The sequence below is a fragment of the Hakea prostrata genome, chromosome 9 (genome assembly GCF_041222555.1).
Source record: "Hakea prostrata isolate BN-2017 chromosome 9, UWA_Hpros_2, whole genome shotgun sequence".
Classification (NCBI taxonomy): Eukaryota; Viridiplantae; Streptophyta; class Magnoliopsida; order Proteales; family Proteaceae; genus Hakea; species Hakea prostrata.
Genome location: NC_142608.1, coordinates 41,681,244 through 41,702,638, shown reverse-complemented (window position 1 = coordinate 41,702,638; position 21,395 = coordinate 41,681,244). Strand labels below are relative to the sequence as shown.

Sequence of the window (21,395 nt, the reverse complement as noted above, 5' to 3'; positions counted from 1 at the left end):
ACACAAACATGAATCCATAACATCACATATATAGTAACTTCATATATGGAAAGAAATCAATAACAACATATATCTTGCGTATAATTAATAAGTAAATCATACATGAATCATAAACAAGTAATGCTACTGAAATCAAGATAGTATAACATTATAAAAATCTAATTAAAGAAATAAACTAACAAGATTCAAATATAGAAACTAAGATATGCAATCTATGTAGTTAAGGAAGTAACCATCCTTACCTTTTATAACTCGCAAAGGAATCTTAAGAAATCAAGTAAGATCTTGACAAAACTTGAGAAGAAGGTCCTAAACAAGTGTATACAACATATTAGGAAAGATACCTAGAAGGAAAGATATCAAAACATCCAAAACAGACCAAATATGGAGTTGTTGTACTCATTGGTCGATTGACTTGGTCTACTGCCTCAGTCAACCAACCAAGACAGTGGCCTTCAAAAATCAGAATTTTGAGAATAAAGAACCGAATTTGGTGATTCAAAAGGGTACTAAACAAGGGGTAAACTACAATGGCAGCATCCTAGTATATAGAGAACTTCAAAACACTAATCGAATCAAGTTTTCAAGTTACAAATTAGGAAACAAAAGTTACCATAATTAGATCAATCATGGTTCTAGAAGAAAGAACATGGTATGATCAAGGAGAAAGAACTAGAGATTGATAGGTTATAGATCTTGTAAAGAAAACACAGCGATTGACTACTAATATGATCAATAAAATAGATCTAAGAAGATCAGAATTTAAATCAAAAGATGAACGAAGACAAGATCATGATTTAGACCATGATTCCTTCAAAAGCTTGCAATGATCATGATTAAGATCATTGCTTTAGCCATTAATCCTTAGGAAATCATGAGAGATAAGTAAAGAGATGTTTGCAACAGAGAATGCAGCATCTTCTCTACTGTCTTAACCCAAAAAGGAAAGAAAATCAAAGATGAAGAAGAAGAAGAAGAAGAGAGTGTAGACATACCTTTTGATGAAGAGGAAGAAGATTACTTGAGTTCTTGCGAGGGATCAACCAAGGATGCAAGGAAGATGTCTTGCAGAGGTCTCTGGTACGTTCCAAAGAGTTTGGAGGCAGCAAATACGAAGTAGATTCGAGATTGAACTTAAATAGAGCAAGCAAGACCTAATTATCAAAAACAGAACCCATTGGTCGACTGGTCCAGTCGACCAATCAGAACAGCAAGACTAAAACAGGGAAATGAAGGCTCAGATCAAATCCAAACATCAAGGGGTTTTGCACACACACCAAGTGACTTACCTAGTAGGTAGAAATGCCTTCGAACCATGACAGAGAGCACTCCAAGTCCATCAACTAATCCGATCTTCATCAGGATACAGTTTCCATAAATGGAACACTAACATCAACACTCATGGATTCAAAGCCAGTCACCAAGTCTTCCACTGGGATGGCCCATTGCTGACTTCTTGCCTTACTTTGGGTTGTCGGACCTACAAACAACAGGGTTTCCGGTTCAAAGTTAGGGCTGGGTTTCACAAAAATACACAGAATTATCAAGACAAAATTGTGATACAGAGAGCAAATTGAATTTGATGTTGGGAACACACAAAACGTGATTCAAAACAAATATATGGTCATCAGTAACTTTACAACAACTGCCTGTGTGAGAAATCTTAACAGCATTCCCATTACCTACAATAATATCCTCTGAACCTGTATAAGGATCACAGATTGCAAGATTTGCAATATTTGCACAAAGATGCCGATTAGATCCAAAATCGATTAGCCATGTAGTAGAAGAAACATTGAAAGAGCCAGAAAGAACAAAGGAACAAAATCCTTTACCAACAAAGGTGTGATTGAACCGCTGAGGGCACTGGCCGCAAGTATGACCCTCCAGACGACATAATTGACAAACCACTCGAGGTTCTTGGAGAAAGGAAGGAGTGCCTAAAGCATGTCCTGAAGATAAATTCCGACGAGTAGAACTAAAATTACGAGATCCAGGGTAAAAGTTACGATTTCCACGCCGATTACCAAAATTATTCACCGACAGAGGACGATCGATAGAGTAAGATGGTGGCCGACCAAGAATGGATCCAGTAGGATGAGCAGCTATATGATTTGAAGAGCCAAATCCCTAAGAGAAACGAGAGATAGATCCACGAGATCTAGAATCACAAACACGATCTCGAACAGCAACATTAGCAAATAAAACTGAACTTGATGCCACAACAGAGCTATGCCGGAGATGACTTTCATGATTAAGAAGAAGACTCGATAGAGTCTCAAAGGTAATAGGATCAGCGCGAACCCGAACCGAAGTACCAAAATCATTATACGACTCACCAAGACCTCGAAGAACAGCCAACACAAGATCTTCATCATCAATAGGATTATTTGCAACTGCAAGAGCATCAACTATAGTTCGAACCGACAGAAGAAACTCAGAGATAGAAGAAGTTCCCATGTGAACATGATAAAGCCGTTCTTTAAGATCCATTATATGTGAGCAGGAAGATGGAGCAAAGATCCGATGTAAAGTCTGCCAAGCCTCATGAGAGGTTCTTGCAGAGACGATGTGAGGAAGTGTTGCCTCTGTGAGTGAAGAAATTAACCAGCTGAGAACCAGTTGATCTTGACGATCCCAATATCCACAGCAGAATCAAACGAGGAAGAAACAGGTGATGATGTAGAAACATTAGAAGGTCTTGAAGATGCATTACCAAGAGCAGATCCATCAGAAAGCAATGAAGACACAACCGGTCGAGGAAAGCTTCCATTAACATAACCAAACAGGTTATGACCACGGAGTAGTAGAAGAAATTGAGCGCGCCACAAGAGATAGTTCGTGTTGGAAAGCTTTAACGGCAAAGCGGATTGAATATTCAGAGAAACGACAGATGAATTTGCAGAAGCCATGGCAAAAGTCGTTAAGAAAGCTAAAGCTGAGATGAAAAACCATCAAGAAAAAGGTAAAGAAACTGTAAAGAAAGAAAAAGCAAGAAAAATGTTGAAAAGACAAAACCAAAGAGACACTTGTCAAAGGCTCAAGATACCATGACAGAAGATAGTGTAAAATGAATTTTAATAGATGATGAATATAGGATTTACAAGTATATATAAAGACGATAGAAGAAACTAGAAACAACATACGTGAACTAAGACTTCTTCTAGATACAATACACGTGGACTAAGACTAGTCTAATGTACTAGACTCTCCAACAGATGCAACATGCTTTCTTGTTAAGCTTACATCTTACAACATACATGATCTGTTCACTATTCTCCTTATCCAAAAAGATACTAAGTAATTGGAAGGAAACTCACAATGACAAAAGAATATAGTGACAAGATTGGTATAACTTTAGCAACAACACCTCCCATGCCCTGCACCAATATAACATGAAGGGAATGTGTAGCAGAAGGGAGAGGTTCACGATCTGCAGAAACCCAGGTGGCGAGGTCAACTTCCGGCCACCACTTGAGCTAGACAGTTCCCAACCAAACTTCTCAGCTAAGCAAACACGATCAACGATTCTGCAACAACTGCTACCTGTCCTCGTTAACTCTCAGTTTGTTCCTATGGAAGATGATAGGTGCGTGGAACTTCAGAAGCCTGCAGTCAGTTAAAGCAAGTGATCGCGTTCCACTTGATGAAGTTGAACAGGGAATTTTCACTCATGAATATGAGGGGAATAGATTAACTGGAGTTTTACTTAGAGACCTAAGGGTGGATATTTTCTTGTCACGAAAAAAATGGTCAACTACAGGGTACAGACACTGTTTCTTTAAATTTGATCAAACTATTCAGCAGATAAGCTGGCATTTTCAGGTGGGGAGTAACACCTAAGAAACTCGACAGTTACATATAGCTTTGAATTGGATGTTAAGGACTTCACCTAATTGCATATCTCCTGTATTAGTTTGTGTACTTGTGATTTGCGCTCTTATGCTCCCTCTCCAATAAAGATCATATAGCTACGCATTCAAACATTCAAGGATTAACCTAATGGCAAACGAGGTATTGAAAGCAATTCATCCAAATAAAAGATATTGAAAGTAACTACCCAGATGAAGAGTCATAATATGCCATTCAGTAATCCAAGATTATTGGGAGCTGAACTTAATCCTTTTGCACTGATACTGTGCCTGAAGCATGATTGTAAAAGACATCCATGCACTAAAAGGAAGTACAAAGTATTTTCTGAGGTACAGAATGACTTGGTGAATAAACCTAAATAAACCTACATAGCTTCAGTGCCGCTTCTTCCCTGTTGCTGGTTCCCAAGCTTGTAAAATGTGGTTGGCTATTTCTTCTACACCATGCCCATGTTTCACCTGCGTAAACCAGTTCAAACATAAGTACACCATATGAGAGAGAGAGAGAGAGAGAGAGAGAGAGAGAGAGAGAGAGAGAGAGAGTCAACCTGAGCAAACACAAAAGGTCCTCCGTCACGCATACGAAGTGCATCTCGCTCCATGACGGCCAAGTCAGCACCAATTGCTTCTGCTATATCAGTCTTATTTATTACCTGCACTTAAATGCATATAGTTCAGAGAAGACAAACCTTATTTTACCAAAATGATGTAATTCGATAGAGGATTTTCAGAATTTATGAGAAGCCTAAATATAGACGGTATTAGGTTAAGTGAACCACATACTAGAAGGTCAGCTTGTGTAATGCCTGGACCACCTTTACGAGGTATCTTATCTCCACCAGATACATCAATTATGTAAACAATGAAATCAGCCAACTCCCTACTGAAGTTAGCAGCTAAATTATCTGCAGTCATCAAGATTAATAAGTGCTGATTAAATGAGCAGTCTTTGCATATATGGTTTTCCCAAAAAATAGCTGCCTAGTGTACCAAATCTATAATGAAACAGTTGAAGCTCTTATCAAGGCAACATGGACAAAAGAATTACCTCCTCCAGATTCACAAAGAAGTATATCTGCTTTGAACAAATTAGACAGTTCTTCTAGAGGTCCAAGATTAATACTGATATCTTCACGTATTGCAGCATGGGGACATCCTCCTGTCTCAACAGCACGTATTCTTTCCTCAGGCAGTGCCCCATTTTTAATTAGAAATTCTCCATCCTCTTTTGTGAATATATCATTTGTAACCTGAACATTCCAAAGTCAATATCCTATATAAAATGCTTAGGTTAAAATATTTAAAGCTTCCATAAACTATAAGATGAGACTAGAAGAGAATAAAAGGACACTGGTGTCTGGGTTTGGTGGGAAAGATGGGATTAGAAACTGGTTTAGAGATATGGTTTCCATCAACAATGATGATTCCTACTTATTAATTTTGAGCTACAATGATAAGCATGCATTTATCATTATTTATTTGATTTAATTTTCCATAATTAATTAAAATAAAGATAATTGAGCATTTTTGTGTCTTTTTCAGGAATAAGGTGATTTTAGTTATAACAGATAATATGGAGCAAAGTTGACAAATATATTAGATATTGGTGGATTTTAATCATGGGATTTAATCTTGCTATCCATTAAATCATGAATGCTGAGATCCAACTTAAATAATGCAAGGAGAGCTCAAATCTTAGCCAAATTGGAAATAGGTGGAGGCCAAGGAACAAAATTGGCAATAAGATCTGAAAATCATACAAACAACCTTGAGTACTTTGGGCATATCCCTCTCGTCTAAACATGGATTGAGGTGATTCAAGATGCTTTGGAAATATAACAAAAATATCCACAACTTTTTAGTTTTGAATTTTCCCAGAATCCGAACAAATAAAGGTCGAATTAATGGGTAAAGAGGACGAATTCATCGTGTGTGGGATATATAGAAAGGAGAAGCCAGCCACGGATAGGGGAGAAAACAACGAACACGGATCTTGGCTTTAATCTCTCTCTCTCTCTCTCTCATTGCGCAAGAAGAAGACCACAACCCTCTCTTTAAATTCCATTATTATTTGTTTTATGAGCTTTGTTATAATGAGTAGCTAGTTCATTTTTCTTTGGGATGTAAATGAACCATTGCTTGTTTCATTAATTTGATAGTTCTATGCCTTTTAGTTGATGCTTTTAATTGTGTTTGAGTCTGGCAGAAGATGCTCTATAGCTAAGCAAAAACAATTCAGATTTACTTTAAATTAGATTTTGTTGAATTCAATCTTAGTAACTTAGCTTTTTAGTTCCCCATAGTTCGACCTCATACTTTCTGCTAGCTAAATTAGTATAGGAATTTAATTTTTGATTGGTTAGCGACACGATCATACAGCCACACTAGGAAATAAAAATTCAAAATAGAACAAATCGGTGACAGGGCATGAAGTGAAATTTCAATTACTGGATATGGTAAGAGACAAGTGAAAAGAATAATAGAAATATTGAAACAAACTGCTGGTTCAGCAGATATTGTAGGAAGACAGGCATATGGAGTAACAACAGAAAATGGCCCATTTAAAAGAAGAGGTTCTTTATTTTATTTCGTAGTTAAATTAACAGTAAGAGCTATCAAAAAAATAGAGTATCTGCAAATCAAGGTGCTGGAAGAAAAGGAAAATCTGTTCTGTAAATAAACTGGTTACAGGCTTTAGCCTCTTGACCAGGTCAATCAAGAGCATTTTTTTATGAGGTCAGTTTTGTAATTTTGTTGCCTATTCTCCTTCCCTCCCACTCAATTCTTTTTGTCTCAAAATTTCACGCCACTCTGCCCTATCCGCATCTCCCCCCCCCCCCCCAACACCACTCCCCAAAAAATAGTTCCTCTCGCAGCCGAGGAGTAGCACTCCACTCCCACAGCCCCTGGTATCTCCATCCCACTTCCAGACTAATCAACCGCTGCTCCTTTGATGTATATCACAAGACCATATGCAATGATATGAACAATCCCCTAAACCAGGTCACAAGATTGTGGGATGCAAAACCTGTGGGAGGCAGCCTGGCTTTATGTTGTGGCAAGTTTTGTTGGTTCAATGAAGCATCACAAAAGGCAGTCCCACTTCAAATAGAAGCATGAAAGAACAAAATAGTAGACCAAGAGACTCTTCATGTCACCGTTCAGGGTGAACAGTGTCATAGCAAATATATGCCTTAGTTGGGAATCCTCTTCCTAAGAGCTTCTATTGTAGGAAGATTCCATCCTTTTTAGTTTCCATCTGTAGTTTCAGAAAGTATATTTTATTTCAATTAATCAATTTATAAATTTTTATTTATTGCTGTTGATGTGAAACCCAACTTTATGGTTAAGGTTTTATGATGATTTCCCCAAAATTTTCCAGCAAAATAAGTCTAGTATTATGGGATGTTTGGCATGGTCTTAGGGTCCACAAGGGTTAGGTAAAGAGCCTAGAAGAATTTGGCCAGGCTTAGGTTTAAGGGGATGAGGGTTTTAAACTTGAAACTTTGATGTAGATCTAGATTTAACAGTTAGGGTTTATAAATTAGGGTCTCAAGGTTTCAGTTAGGTTAGGAATGGGGCTGCTGTCGTTATTTTGTAATTTCTGGTTTAATCCTCAAATGGTTTTAGGTTTAGTTGGAGAATTCCTACTTGAAGTGGGACTCTTAGGGAAGTTAACTAGGGTTAGGAATTGGAGGGGAAAGTAGAGTAGGTGAAGGAGATGCTAATCCTAAGTGGGTTTGGAGTGTGAGCAAGGGTCAAAGTTGAACTAGGGTTTAGGTTTAGAGGTTGAAGATGAATTGCACAATTTTAATGAAGAAGATGAACGGCAGAATTTTTAAAAGTGTTAGGGATTTAGACTTTAGATGGACTTAAGGGTAGGGATGGGCTGAGGGGTGATAAGCACCAACTTCAAGGGAAAAGGAAGGTGAAGGGGTGGGGATTAAGGACCTAATAGGGAAGGCGTGCTGCTGCTTCTTCTTTAGGGAAGAAAAGACAGAGAGAGAGCCAAGAGGGTTTTTTATTATTTTTTTGGTGGGAGGGCCGGGCCGGGGGGGGGTTAGGGAAGGTCTAGGGGAGATCATACAGGATGGGGGAAGGGTCTGGGGTGTTCTGGGCCTTGAGGAGTGATGCTGCCAGGGTATGGCAGCACGGGGAAGGGGGAATTAGGGTTGTGCAGGGAGGGAAGGGGCTGTACAAGGTGAGGAAAGGGGATGGGGTATGCTGTACTTACTTGTAGGATGCTGTAGTTTCTTATATATCTTGATGGAGACTGGAAGAAGAGTGCTAGACAAAAGGTAGTTGCTGATCTTTGAAGAAGAAGCTTGCTGGAAATCCGCCGTGGTCCCCTCAAACAGGAACCACGGTACTCAACTCGATAACTCTAATTCAAATAATCAGACTCAAAGAATTACAAGTAAAGAATTGAATATTTGTAGCTAACTAAAAGACTTTAAAACCTTTATAGATTAGGATCCCATTACATTGAATCACAACTGACCAAATAAAAGATCTAATAGACTCTAATCGACACATGCTGAAATAAAATCCTAATTAACTAAAGACTCTAATTGACATATGCTGGAATTAAAAATACTAAAGACTCACATGCTGAAATTAAAACTTAATTAACTAGAGACACATGCTGAAATCAGTCTAAGGGGGAATAAGGACAAAACTGCCCCCCACCCTCCCCAAATAGTTCGGCCAACCTAGGGAGGCTTCCCTCAAGGTGTGGGTTTTGGCAACCTAGGGTTTTGGCCAAGGGGATATTTTTGGTTCACATCAGCTATTTTATAGTTCCTATTTTAAAGTCTGGCAGCTAGATTAATAGGAAGTACTATTTTATTATCTTAGCTTTTATTTAAAAAATTTTATTTTCATAAGTTTCTATTTTGAGATTTTCTATTTTGTGAAGCTTTGGCCAAGCTATGAACAGGTTTTTTTTTCTTTTTTTTGTTGCAATAAAAACTTAAATGAGAGAAATTGAATATTGAAGGATTTTCTAGTTATTTAATCTGGTCTTCATTATTGTATGGTTCCTGGCCGCAATCGATCACCCACTGGTTTCCACAGTTCAAGGTGGACTTCTTGCATTACCCTTTCCCCGCTTACACTCTCGCTCTGCATCTCCCCTCCCCACCTACTCAACCTCGTCAGCATCATTTCCTCCCCCCTTCCCTGCCTCCATCTACCTATCATTATTCTCTGTCCTTATCTCCCTCCCTCTCCTCACTTCGCCTTCTCTTCGTATTGAAACTTTTCTATTTTCCTCTCCTCAACAACAGTTTTCCAGTTTCTTCCTCTGAATATGACTCCTCTGATAATACCTAAAGAGTCAAAGGGAGTTTACTGAAGAGATAAGATTATAAAGTGGCAGTGACTGATGAGGATTGAGTAATGGCGGAAGAAAAAAAATGGAACAATTGCAAAGAAAACTTTAGATGGAAGGCTTCAAATTCATTTATATTCCTGGCTGAATAAATGAAATGCAACAGTTGAAATCGGGAAGTTTTAAAACTTTCCTGTTCTTAAAATTCTTGTCACATGGTGTAGTCTGGTTCTGCCTTCAACTCAAATGTTCAATTGTTCATTATGCATCTTTCATTTACAGTCCTAATATCACTGCTCAAAGCTCCTTTTAATACCAATGTATGTTTCCTTTCAAGGTTTCCCGCCTGGTTCATTAATGAGGATCATTTCTGTAAATGAAGAAAATAAAAAGGGGAAACAATAGTGAGATTCATGTGATTCACATGGGTTTCCTCCCTCTCGGTAAAGTTAAAAGCAGCTCATCATCTATCCTAGTTCTTTCTGTCTGTATATTTTCTAATTTGAGATTATTGTTTATGCAATGGTCTAAGCACTTCAAAGTTCATAAACCGCGTAAACTGAAAATCTGCCCAACCTCTCCTAGACTTCAAGAGTCCTGAAGGCATAACCCGCAGAAACAAGAAAACAAGGGGGGTGGGAAATGGTGCAAGAGGGAACCATAGAGGGTGGAGGTCAGGGTGGTCACGAGATGAAGATGGGTGCCAGAGGGGGGCCAATGGAACTTAAATTAGATGGTGAGAGGAGTAATGAGGGTGGAAATTTCATATTCTTAGCTTCTCTCAATAATTAACACTTCAACTTTGAATGGGTAAAAATGGTTGGTCATAATTCTGTTCATGACCACCTTAATTACAAAGAGACACCTAAACAACTCTAGATTGAGTGGAAAAATTAGGATCCGATTTTACCCCAAGCTGCTGTTTGCCATATCATGTGACATCTGAATACATAGTAACATTAGTAACCCAAGTGCAAGACTGAAAATTTTGGAGAAGATAAATATTTAACTCAAACCCTAATTTTGAAGTCATAAGAACACCCAGTTAACAGTTAAATTATCTTGCCATGAATCTGCCATGTCAAGTTGTGAGAAAGCATCTCCATCTCTTGGCCTCTAAACTGAAGTTTTGCCTAGCTAACTGAATTTTATCGCTTTCTGGGAAAAAATATAATTTGTTAATTTTATTTTAAAAATTTCTACAAATCAGATATTAATCTGAGCAAAGACCATAAAAGTTAGGCTAAAGCTATTTGTAACCAACCCGGTAAAAATATATTGTTGTATCTGGACTTATTTGCCTATATCATTGCTACCTGATAACATTTTATGATAGGATTATTTGTGTGATTCCTATTACTTGTTACCCTCTGCCCTCTCCCCCTGCTTCTCTGTCTCCAACTACCATCTCTATCCCGCTAAAGATCATCCTTGTGATAAACCCCAATGCCTCACCAAGCTTCAATGCAAGGGGTATAACAACCCTGGTTCAAGATCTCGCTCTCGACACCCATCTTGCCCCCTCAAAAAAGAGAGATCTTGCTCGAGTAGGCAAGATCACGATCCAGATCTGGCATTTTTTCCCAGCCAACTCGAGTAAACTCAAGGGCCCCATCTTGGGGAGTTTTAAGGATCAGGTTGGGCTCAAAGTTAGTAGTTAGCATATTTTAGGCCTTCTAAACACATTGGTGGCCTTAGATTTGTGAGAAGACAACCCTAAGTATGAGTTCTAACTTGATCTTATGTTTGAAATCGAAATACTCAAAAATGAATATGCAAGGTTATAAAGCATGAAATATAGAACCATTAGGACAAATAAATGAAAAGAAAACAATAAGATGCATCAAATAACTCAACAACAATAGAATTCCATCCATGAGTACGATACATCCTATTCTTAACTCTCAAGAGTATAATAATAGAACCATCATAAGTTCAATATAAATCATAAATTCATAATAGAAAATGTTGGGTATTGCTCATGCTTATGAGCCATACGTTCTGTTGTTGACAACCTTCCCCCCCGATGCACACAGATTTCCTTTGCAGTTTGGGCTTGGGCCCATAAATAGCTGTTGTGGCCTTGGTTGAAGAACTTCTTCAAATGGCCTTATTCGATCTTCCTTTCTTGATGTAGATGTGCTAAACCTTGCTGCAGGTCAAGATCCGGCATCAATCCGACAAAAAATAAGGCAAAAATAGGGGTTTGGAATGTCTCGGCGAGTTTGGAGGCAAGAGAGAGCGAGATAAGTCGAGATCTCAACCTATCTCACAACTTATCTCGCTCGAAAGATGGCATTTAAAGTGGCTAAGTGGACTGAGATCTCGTTCAAGAATTATTACAAAGGAGATCACATGAGATCTCGACTCACTATCTCAAAATAGCATGATCTCGTGAGATCTCAAACCATGATAACAGCACCTACAACTTGGCATCTTTATTAGTTTATTTATTATTTTTTTTATTTTTTTGAGGAAGGGGGGGGGGAGAGGGGAAGCAAATTCATTGATCAAAACAGCTGTACTAATATTGACATATGACATATTCAGAAGACAAGGGTTGGTACTATGCCACACTTTTGGCAGTTCCACCAAAAGGGTTAACCTGGACAAGGAATCCATCACAAAGTTGATGATCCTTGAAAAGGTAAAGGAAGAAGCCAACTATGGGCCATCTCAGTGGAAGACATGGTGTTTGACCCAGAACCCATGGAAGTTGATGATGGTGTTCCATACATGGAAGCTTTGTCGGATTTGGAAATGAAACTGCACCTTGATGAAGATGAGACTAGTTGATGGACTTAAAGTGTAGTTGGACATGATTTGAAGGCATTCATCTATGCTAAGTAAGTCATATGTTGTGTTGGGAGAAGCTCATTGGGTGGACTTGATTTGGACCTTCATTTCCCTGTTTTGGCCTTGCTGTCTTGCTTGGTCGACTAGGTGGTCGATTGGGCCAATCGACCAACAGTGACAGAATCTGCCAAAAATCCTCTGTTAGGTCTGTTGGTGCTCTATATAATAAAAGCACATGTTTCTTAGCCTCCTTTGTTTCTAAAACCCTCAGAGAACGTGGGAAGACTCTCTCAAAGCCTCTCCTTAGTGTTTATGAAGAACTCTTGCAAGATTTCAAGTTCTTCATCTCTTGTTCTTCAATCAAAGGTTAGTAATCTCTCTTGTATGGTATTGATCTACTCTTACTATGATTTATTCTCTGTATTGAGATTATGAAGAAGATGCTGCATCCTTGCAACCATTTCTTCTACAATCTCCATTCATTCTTATGGTACTATGATCTTCATATTGATCTTAGCCATGATCCTTATGATTTCTTCATGAAGCTATGATCATTCTTTCGATTTGATTTCTCTAGCATGTTAGATCTGTTTTGCATGTTAGTTTTATGTATGATCTATTGATTATGTTCTACTAGAATGAGATCCTATCATCTCTAGAACACAGCTATGTTATTTTAGTGTTAGATTACTGTTTTAGAGGTTTCCTCCAAGTTGCGTAGTGTTTCAGATCTTGTAGAATGAGTTTCAGATCAAAAATCAAATTTCTGCTATGTACTGTTCAGGTGGTCGATTGCTTGGTCGACTAGGCCAAGCTACAACCCAATCGACCAAGGCTAACAATAGCTGTGTTCTTTGTCCGATTTGATTCGTTTGATATCCAATCTTTTAGGCTTCTTTCCTAATGTTGTATTGTATTTATGCTTGTTTAGGGTTTATTTGCTAAGTTTGGAACCATTCTCTTTGATCTTTGGAATATTCATCGAAGCTATTTAAGGTAAGGACAATTGTTTCCATAATTACATAGATTACGTGAATCTTAGTTTCTATTTTGGGAATTTCTTAGATTCACTACCATTATTGTATTTTCTTAATACTATATTACTGTTGCAGTACTTCAAGCACAGTAGTACCATATTCATGTGTTCTTTTGTTATTATGAATACTTATTCTTGTCATTTACATATGCAATTGATCATGTTTATATGCATCTTTCTATATAATGAGATATCGGTTATGTATGTTATGACTGAATTGGGAATGTGATTGAATAGGTATGATTTGAGATTGGCAAGTGTCCTTTTGACATTTCTATCCTTGGACATCAATGAGAATAGTATGGGATAATTCCAATGGTGCCCTTCAACACTTTCCCAGATTATTGGTTGTCATACTTAGGGCTTGTCTAGCGGTGTTTGGCTAGGATGTCCCTGTTATATCAGACCCGATTCGGAAGGATATTGAGACCGAACAACCCATGGTAGCAATGGGAATTTATGGGCGCTCAAAACCGGTAACCATCCCGTGAGAGGACATGAATCACATTGTGGGGGCCATTTATTAGTAGGGTTGCAAATAGTAGACTTGGGCGCATGGGCGTTCAAGACCGATAACCAACCCGTGAGAGGACATGAGAGCTTCCCGTCTATTATTTGTGGATGACCAATAGGATTGATGAGTCCATAGTCCGAGAATATGCTGACTTTAGTGAAAATGATACCGGAAAGGATCGCCCAGGGCGAGGAATGGACATATCTGGACCTAAGTTGATATAACTAAGTAGATGACTTGCATTTGGCTAGGTTTACCTTGACATGCGCCAATACTTAGACCAAACGGTGATGTAAGAGAGCAGTGACCTAAATCCCAGCCATGGAATGTCCCGAGGGATGAAGGACCCATTGCCAACCGATGATGAGTGATTTGAGACCTTCCCAAAGAAGAATGGTGCTATGACTTAAAGTATGTCTGCCTATAGAGACCACTATACATAGAGTTAGATTCATACATGCATTGTCTGTTTCATATCACATTACATCATGCTACGTTTTGCTATCATGTTCTTTATGTTGTTGTGGAATAACTTGCCTTACTGAGTTCTTTTGAACTCACTCATTTTTGTGCAAATATCTTTTGTTAGATTATTCTACAGGTATTGATTAATATGACGGCCAGTATGAGGAAGCACAAGCTGAAGAAGCATACTTCGTGCAAGGTGTTGGCAGTTACAAAGATCTCGGTGATGATCCCTCGTGTGATCATGCTACGTACCATGATTAGCCCTACCGTGGAGTGGAAGTGGCCGTGCTTGACTTATGAGGTTTATGTTTATAAAGATGATCTTTATAAAGTAAAAGATACTTTAGTTTAGTTTGATTACTTCATTCTTTCCTTTCTTTTGGAATCGGTTGTAATCTTCTTCTTGGCTTTCAAACTACATTTCCATTGTATTTTGTGGAGTGAATTTCAGCATATTCTACATTTTTTATTGTTATATATTGGTATCATTATTTCCACACTCAGATTATATTGTCATTCTCTCTTCTTATCTTGATCTCTTATTTATGTTATTACACATTGATTATATATTGTTCATGATTATGTTATTGTGCATGTGAGAGGGTGATTTCCTCGATACTTATTCTTCAAGGCTATGGATCAAACACTCGGGTATGCCAGGTAGGGTACCGGCTGGGTGGATGTGACACTTAAGGCATAAAATATATATGGGTTCAGTATTTCAAAATATTTATGGGTTCAATATTTCAAACAAAAATTAAAAGCAAAAACATTTAAAGCTGTTCTCAATCATAACCTTTTTATGCTCTAATAGTTGACTTACATTGCACATAGTTTTGAGTCATAAATTAATTTTGGGATATTTAATTGACCATTTCCAGGATTCCTTTTGTTGGCATTCATAATCTTAAAATGACAGATAATATGTGAAATTTCAGGGCATGTTATGACTTGTAACTCTTTGATGTGTTGCTAATTCTAGGCTTGCTTGCTTGCTTGCAACCATAAACATCAGTGACAGATAAATACATAAGCTTTAGTTCTTCAATGTATACCATGAGTCCATGACAACACAAATATTTTGTGCACCAACACAAATTGAGAAATGGTAACAGAGGATACCAAGAATGAATGACCATAAGCAAGGCAAATCACAATAAAATACTGAAGAAGTTTTTAAGACATGAAATAGATAATACATACCGCAGCAAGACTGTATTTGTCACGCAACAACTTGCAAAGTGCCAGCATTAAAGCTGTTTTCCTGTAAAATGTGAATAAAAGTTCTACTAGTAATTAACAAATCTATTCATCCCTAAGAGCAAATTAACCAATGAAAAAGTAGGAAGTGCATTAAAGAACAAATCTAATCACTTCAATTAATTAACTAAACCATATCCCGACCTTTAGGTTTAGCAACACAGATCCAATTTCACCATTCCAGTTTATAAGATGACAACAGTATCCATACCGCACATCCTACTTTTTTCAAAAGTCAAAAATAACAGGAGAGGTATTATTCGACACAGATGCTCTGACTTCAGAGGCAAATACTGAGTTCAAGAACACTTCATGGATAAAGATTTTACTCTATTCCAAATGAAACCCCATGTCTTATCATTAACATTGTAAATTTACTAATTCTTAAGGATAATACATTGGAAAAAACATTCATAACCGTTAAAACCAAGCATTTTTCCTTACAAAAAATAGAAACAAGTAAAAGGAGGGGAAAAAAACCCTTTCCTTCAAAACAAACACAACTATTTAAAAGACTCCCTGTCTTTCTATTTCATTGAAACAATAGAGGAACTGAAACTTTGAAGCATACCCAGTTCCGACCGGCCCACCAATGCCGACAGTGAAAGCTCTTTCATTGAAATCTCTGTTGGAAAGCGGAGGAGCTCTTCTGCTAAAATACCCAGGTGAGTATATGGGTTCATGTGAATGTGGCGCTAACCCATCATGGCTATGATACACTTTACCATCAGCACCTACCCATGATGTTGAACCAGTTTGAGCTTTCCTGTTAAAAGTGCAAAGAAAAAAGAAGAGATTAATGGAGACTGCAAGAGACCATAATACCTCAAAGACGAAATTGGAAGCGTTTTATCCTAAAATTACTCGTGGGTATGATTGTGGTGATGATCGTGAGGTCATGATCATGATGATGGTCATGGGAATGATGATCCTCGGAAGCCATTCGCTCTGTATTTCGAATACGGAGTTCCAGACCTCAGTGGAAATTGTCAGGAGTGCAGAGCAGTAGAGATAAGGAAGGGCAAACTGGTTTTCTTGGTTAAAGATGAGGAACAAATTTCCATAAATGCCCCGTCTCTAATTCTTTCCGTTCTCTACCAAAAAAATGAAGTAAAAGAATTTCTGTCCAAGCACGAATACATTATGTGCTAAACTCTTCACCCTTGTCATTTAATCCTTTTATCGTTTGTCTGATCCTTGAATTTTTTTCCGATAGAGATGTATGTTAATTAAAAATAAAAAATTAAAACAAATTACATCACTCTCTTTAGTTGCAAACTAGGGTTTGAAGGGGGGGGGGGAGGGGGAAATCCCCGGGGGGGGGGGGGGGGCCCCCCCCCCCCCCCCCCCCCCCCCCCCCCCCCCCCCCCCCCCCCCCCCCCCCCCCCCCCCCCCCCCCCCCCCCCCCCCCCCCCCCCCCCCCCCCCCCCCCCCCCCCCCCCCCCCCCCCCCCCCCCCCCCCCCCCCCCCCCTTAGGTTTACAATGGTTGCAATTTTTTCTTATTAATCTTACCAAAAAAATTTTATTATTACAAATGCTTTAATTACATCACTCTCTAGGGTTGCAAACGAATAGGGTTACAATCGTTTGCAATTTTTCTTACTACAAAAGCCCCTTTGTGCCAACACCATTATTGTTAATTTTAAATAGAAAAGTGTTTAGAACTTTAATTATTGCCAAGGGCAATTATAGAATTGCACAATTGGGCGGTTACAATATATGAGAATATGTTGGTAACCCTGTTCCACTCTCACAAGTGGGACTGGATTCGTTAGACTCTCTCTATCTCTCCAAGAAATGCAAGAAGGAAACTGACGGTATAAGATGCAGATTTTGCTCCTTTTCTTGATCTTGTTTGATCTAATTTTTTACCATCCATCCACAAAGGTATTTTGGATTGTGGACTATATTCTCTTTCCACAAGATTGAGGATTTACAAGTGACAGATTGTGTGGAAGAAGGACTATGTGGATCCATTCTTTTTCTTCCACTGCATTTTCTATTTGGGATTAGCATATCTAGGTAAGACTTGATCTTCTCATTGTGGAATGATAAATTTGAATGTCATGTTGTCCATTTAATTAGAACCAACAAAAAGAGAATTGGGAACTACTACATCATCCCACATTTGATTTTCATTTAATTTTGATGATGATAGACATTCAGTACTAATGCCTTGTTTGGAAAATGTCTAATTAGATCAACATAAACGAACTAACACAAAATGATCAAGACATGAATCAAAGGCCAAACCCAAGACCCAACAAGTAATATGGAGTGTAGAGTTAAAGCCCGAGACCACATTATGTGTAATCCCCCACGATCTTGACCCAAAAGTACGAGTGGAAGGCATTTGTAGGCCATCCAGATAGAGACCATTGGGTTGCAGTCTGAACCAATGGAAGTAGATGGAGATGAGGCTGAGTTGAGAGTTCTATCATAGTCTAGAAGGAGATCTAACTCGAACATTGACAAACTTGGTAGATGAATCAATTATTTTGTGATGACATGTGTAGAAGGTACCGAAAATCAAGTAAGACCCTTCTATATTATAGAATAGGAACTAGGGCAAAGCATGGTGTCATATCCCGCCAAATCCACTCAGCCTATACCCTAGCCGGATTACCCGGAGGAGTGATCCACAACCCAAAATATCAAGTTTAGGAACGATCATATCCATTTAGCACAATAACATAATCAAAAGCAAGAACAAATCATTGTATTCTAATAAGTTAATAATAAAATTCAATAAAGGATCATAGAAGGATCACTAAGAATATTAGAGTGCGGAATAACAAGATACCAAATAAAAAGACAACCATGGAGTATAGCGGAAATATACTCCACAAACATATGCAGAAGGTAGATCGAAATCTAAGTAAAGCTCTAAGCTACTACAAGTAAAATACGAGTCTAAAAGAAATAAGAGGAATCTAATCCACATCTTCAATCGGCTCTTCTTCTTCTTCAGTCTTCCTCTTCTTCACCTTTAGGTTATGCTCTTGAAGCTTCAAATCAGCATTTAGTGCACGATCCCATCGGCGAATAAGACGATGCCAACTGCCATCAATAGGAGCCATCAATGCAGTCCAAATCTGAGTGTTGGCTGCCTCGTTGTCCATTACCTTGTCCAAGGACTTCCAGAGCTGTACCATGTACGGGAAGGTCCTCCGTACCATGGCACGGGTTCTCTTTCGTACTTGCAATGTCATCTAAAACAAGTCCCCGAAGGGTAAGCTCAAAAGAACTTAGCAAGTAATCAAAACACAATAAGCATCTTCACATGCATTCACAAACAAAGATATATGCAATGATATGAAACAATAAATGCAATATGCTTCTAACTCCATATATGTATGCTAGTCTTTATTGGCAGACATGCTTTAAGTCATAGCACCATACTTCTTTGGGTAGGTCTCAATCACACAACGTCGTTTGGTAGTGGGTCAGGCATCCCTTAGGACATTCCATGGCTGGGGTTTAGGTCACCGCTCTCTCACATAACCGTTTGGTCTAAGTATTGGCGCATGTCAGGGTAAAGCCTAGCCAAATCCAAGTCTTCTACTTAGTCATATCAACTCAAATCCAGATACGTCCATTCCTCGCCCCTGGCGATCCTTTCCGGTATCCTTCACACTAGAGTCCTAATAGTCCATGACTACGGACTCATCAACCCTATTGGTTATCCACATATTGTGAAACCCAGCCCTAACCTAACCCTGACCTTGACCCGGTAACCCGGTTGTTTTTAGGTCCGAAGACCCGGAGTAAAGGAAGAAGCCAACTATGGGCCATCTCAGTAGAAGACATGGTGTTTGACTTTGAACCCATGGATGTTGATGATGGAGTTCCATACTTGGAAGTCTGTGCAGATTTGGAAAGGAAGTTGCACCTGTCTGAAGATGAGATTAGTTGAAGGACTTGGAGTATTATCTGACTTGGTTTGAAGGTATTTCTACACACTAGATATGTCACTTGATGTGTGTGCAAAAGCCCATAAGGTTTAGAGCCCATTTGATCCTTCAATTCCCTATTTGAACCTTACTGTCTGCCTCGGTCGACTGATTGGTCAACTGGACCACTCGACCTAGCACTCGACCAAAGGAATGCCAAATTCGAGAAAATGTAATTTTAGGGTTTTTCACTTATATTTAAACCCTACTTCGTGTTTCTTTGCTACGGCTGCCTCTTAAACACTTTTTGAACGTGAGAAGACCTCTCTGAAACTCTCTCTGGTGATTTCGAAGACTCCTCTACAGATCTGAAGCCTCTCATCTCTGTTCTGACAATTTTAGTTATTCTTTCTTCGATCTTGTTCTTGATTGAGATCAGGAAGAAGATGTTGCATCCTTGCAACCATCTATTCCATGATCTCATTCTATTCTTTGAGATCTATGATCATCGTCATGATCTTAACCCTTGCCGAATAAATTTCTTGAAAACCCTGACCCTTGTTTGATCTTTCTGGAAACCCTTGGTAACCTCCCATGCGAGGGAAACCTCATGGGCAATATTTATGTTAATCTAAACTTGATTATTCTATGATTCTTGTTATTTTCTTGATAACAATCATTCCCTCTCATTCTGTGATCATAACCTTTTTATGGGAACCATAAAGATTGAAACCCTAGTTTCTTGGGTTAAATCAAGAACCCATAGTTTGACCATGACTTGATGATTTTATCTTCCTATATGATTCTAATACATCCTAGGAAGTTCCCCTTTGAATTTCGGATCAATCCGACTTTAAACGAAGAAGTTATGACCAAAGCAATTTTCACTTTTCCGTACTGACTCGCTTGGTTGACTACTTGGTCGACTGAGCCAGTCTACCAAGCACTCGACCAATGATGTCAGTAGCTTCGTTTTTCTCCCGATTTGATTCGTTTGCTCTCTGATCTTTTAGGTATCTTTCCTAATGTTGTATCTATGATTATTAGGAGTCTATTTGCTAAGTTTGGAGTTGCTCTCTTTGATCTTTGGATTATCTTCAGCGATAACCAAGGTAAGGACAGTTATTTCAAAATAACATAGATCGTGTTGTAATTAAAATATCCATTGCCGGTTCGTACCGGTCAAACCAATCTCAATCGGGTTCAATTGAGATATAAAGCTAAGATGATCGAAGACGTTCAAAGAGGAGCAATGATCTGATGGCCATGGTTAAAAGAGTATTATAAGCGGGAAAATCAGTATAAAAGCGAGGGAAGATCCGTGAGAAGGTAAGTCTCTAGAATCAACCAAAACCCAAAACTCACTCTGATTGACTCCATACTGACTAGATCGTCGGAGACGAGACGCCGATCAAGACGATCGGCTCCGTTTCTTACTGTGATTCTGTTTTCTTTCAGGAGTGAGAGGTTGATTGATCAAGGAGCAAACCAGATCGAATCAGATCTGAGGAGTTCGGTGCGAGAAACTTCGGTTCAAGGCGATCGACAAAAGTAGCACCAACATTTTGGCGCCGTCTGTGGGAAAACAAGTAAGAACAGAAGCTATGGCTCAATCACCTGAGCGAGAGGAGGAATTACCGAGAGAAATGGCGGAAACAAGCCAGAGGGAGCCAAGGAGAGTAAATCCAAAAAGAAGAGCGAGAGAAGTGGTTCCGATGCCGCAAATTCCAGTGATGCAAACTCGACAAAGGCAGAGAATGCTGGAAGATCATTCTCCGTCTCGTCCAACCGATCGGTTTGAAAGGCAAGAGAAACAATTAGCGAGATACATTGGCGGCATCTCGTCCAGAGTTAGATCCAAATCTAATTGCGGAGCGGTTTGAGAGCATGCAACATCAAATACTGGAGACACAAAATCTAATGAGAACTTTCATCAAGCAGATCGGAGTACATCCTAAGGAGAGAGTTCCGGTTTTGTCAGTTGGAAAATCTCGAACTCTTTCCCGAGCAAAAGCGACCGTCCCAAACTCTCGGGTTCAAAAATCGGAGGAAGTCGAAGGAGATCATTTTCAAGGAAGGATCGGGAGAAAGTGCAGATCCAAACTATATTCCACTAGAGGCGAGGATCGAGAATCGTCCGGAGATGATCAATTGAGTCATATCTGGAGCAAAAAAGCGGAGCGTTGGGAATTGGAGAGATAAGAGAGAAACGGGAAGATCGGA

General features: G+C 38.9%; 1 protein-coding gene across 1 annotated transcript; it reads right to left on the bottom strand.

The window, feature by feature from the left end:
- Positions 1–3,710: 3,710 nt before the first annotated feature.
- On the bottom strand, positions 3,711–16,368 carry UREG (urease accessory protein G). The gene is given in 8 exon segments (XM_089168213.1): positions 3,711–4,331; positions 4,421–4,525; positions 4,656–4,777; positions 4,921–5,122; positions 15,222–15,282; positions 15,850–16,044; positions 16,143–16,171; positions 16,174–16,368. Coding segments are annotated over 8 exon segments (846 nt in total). The 5' UTR covers positions 16,222–16,368; the 3' UTR covers positions 3,711–4,247.
- Positions 16,369–21,395: the final 5,027 nt, after the last annotated feature.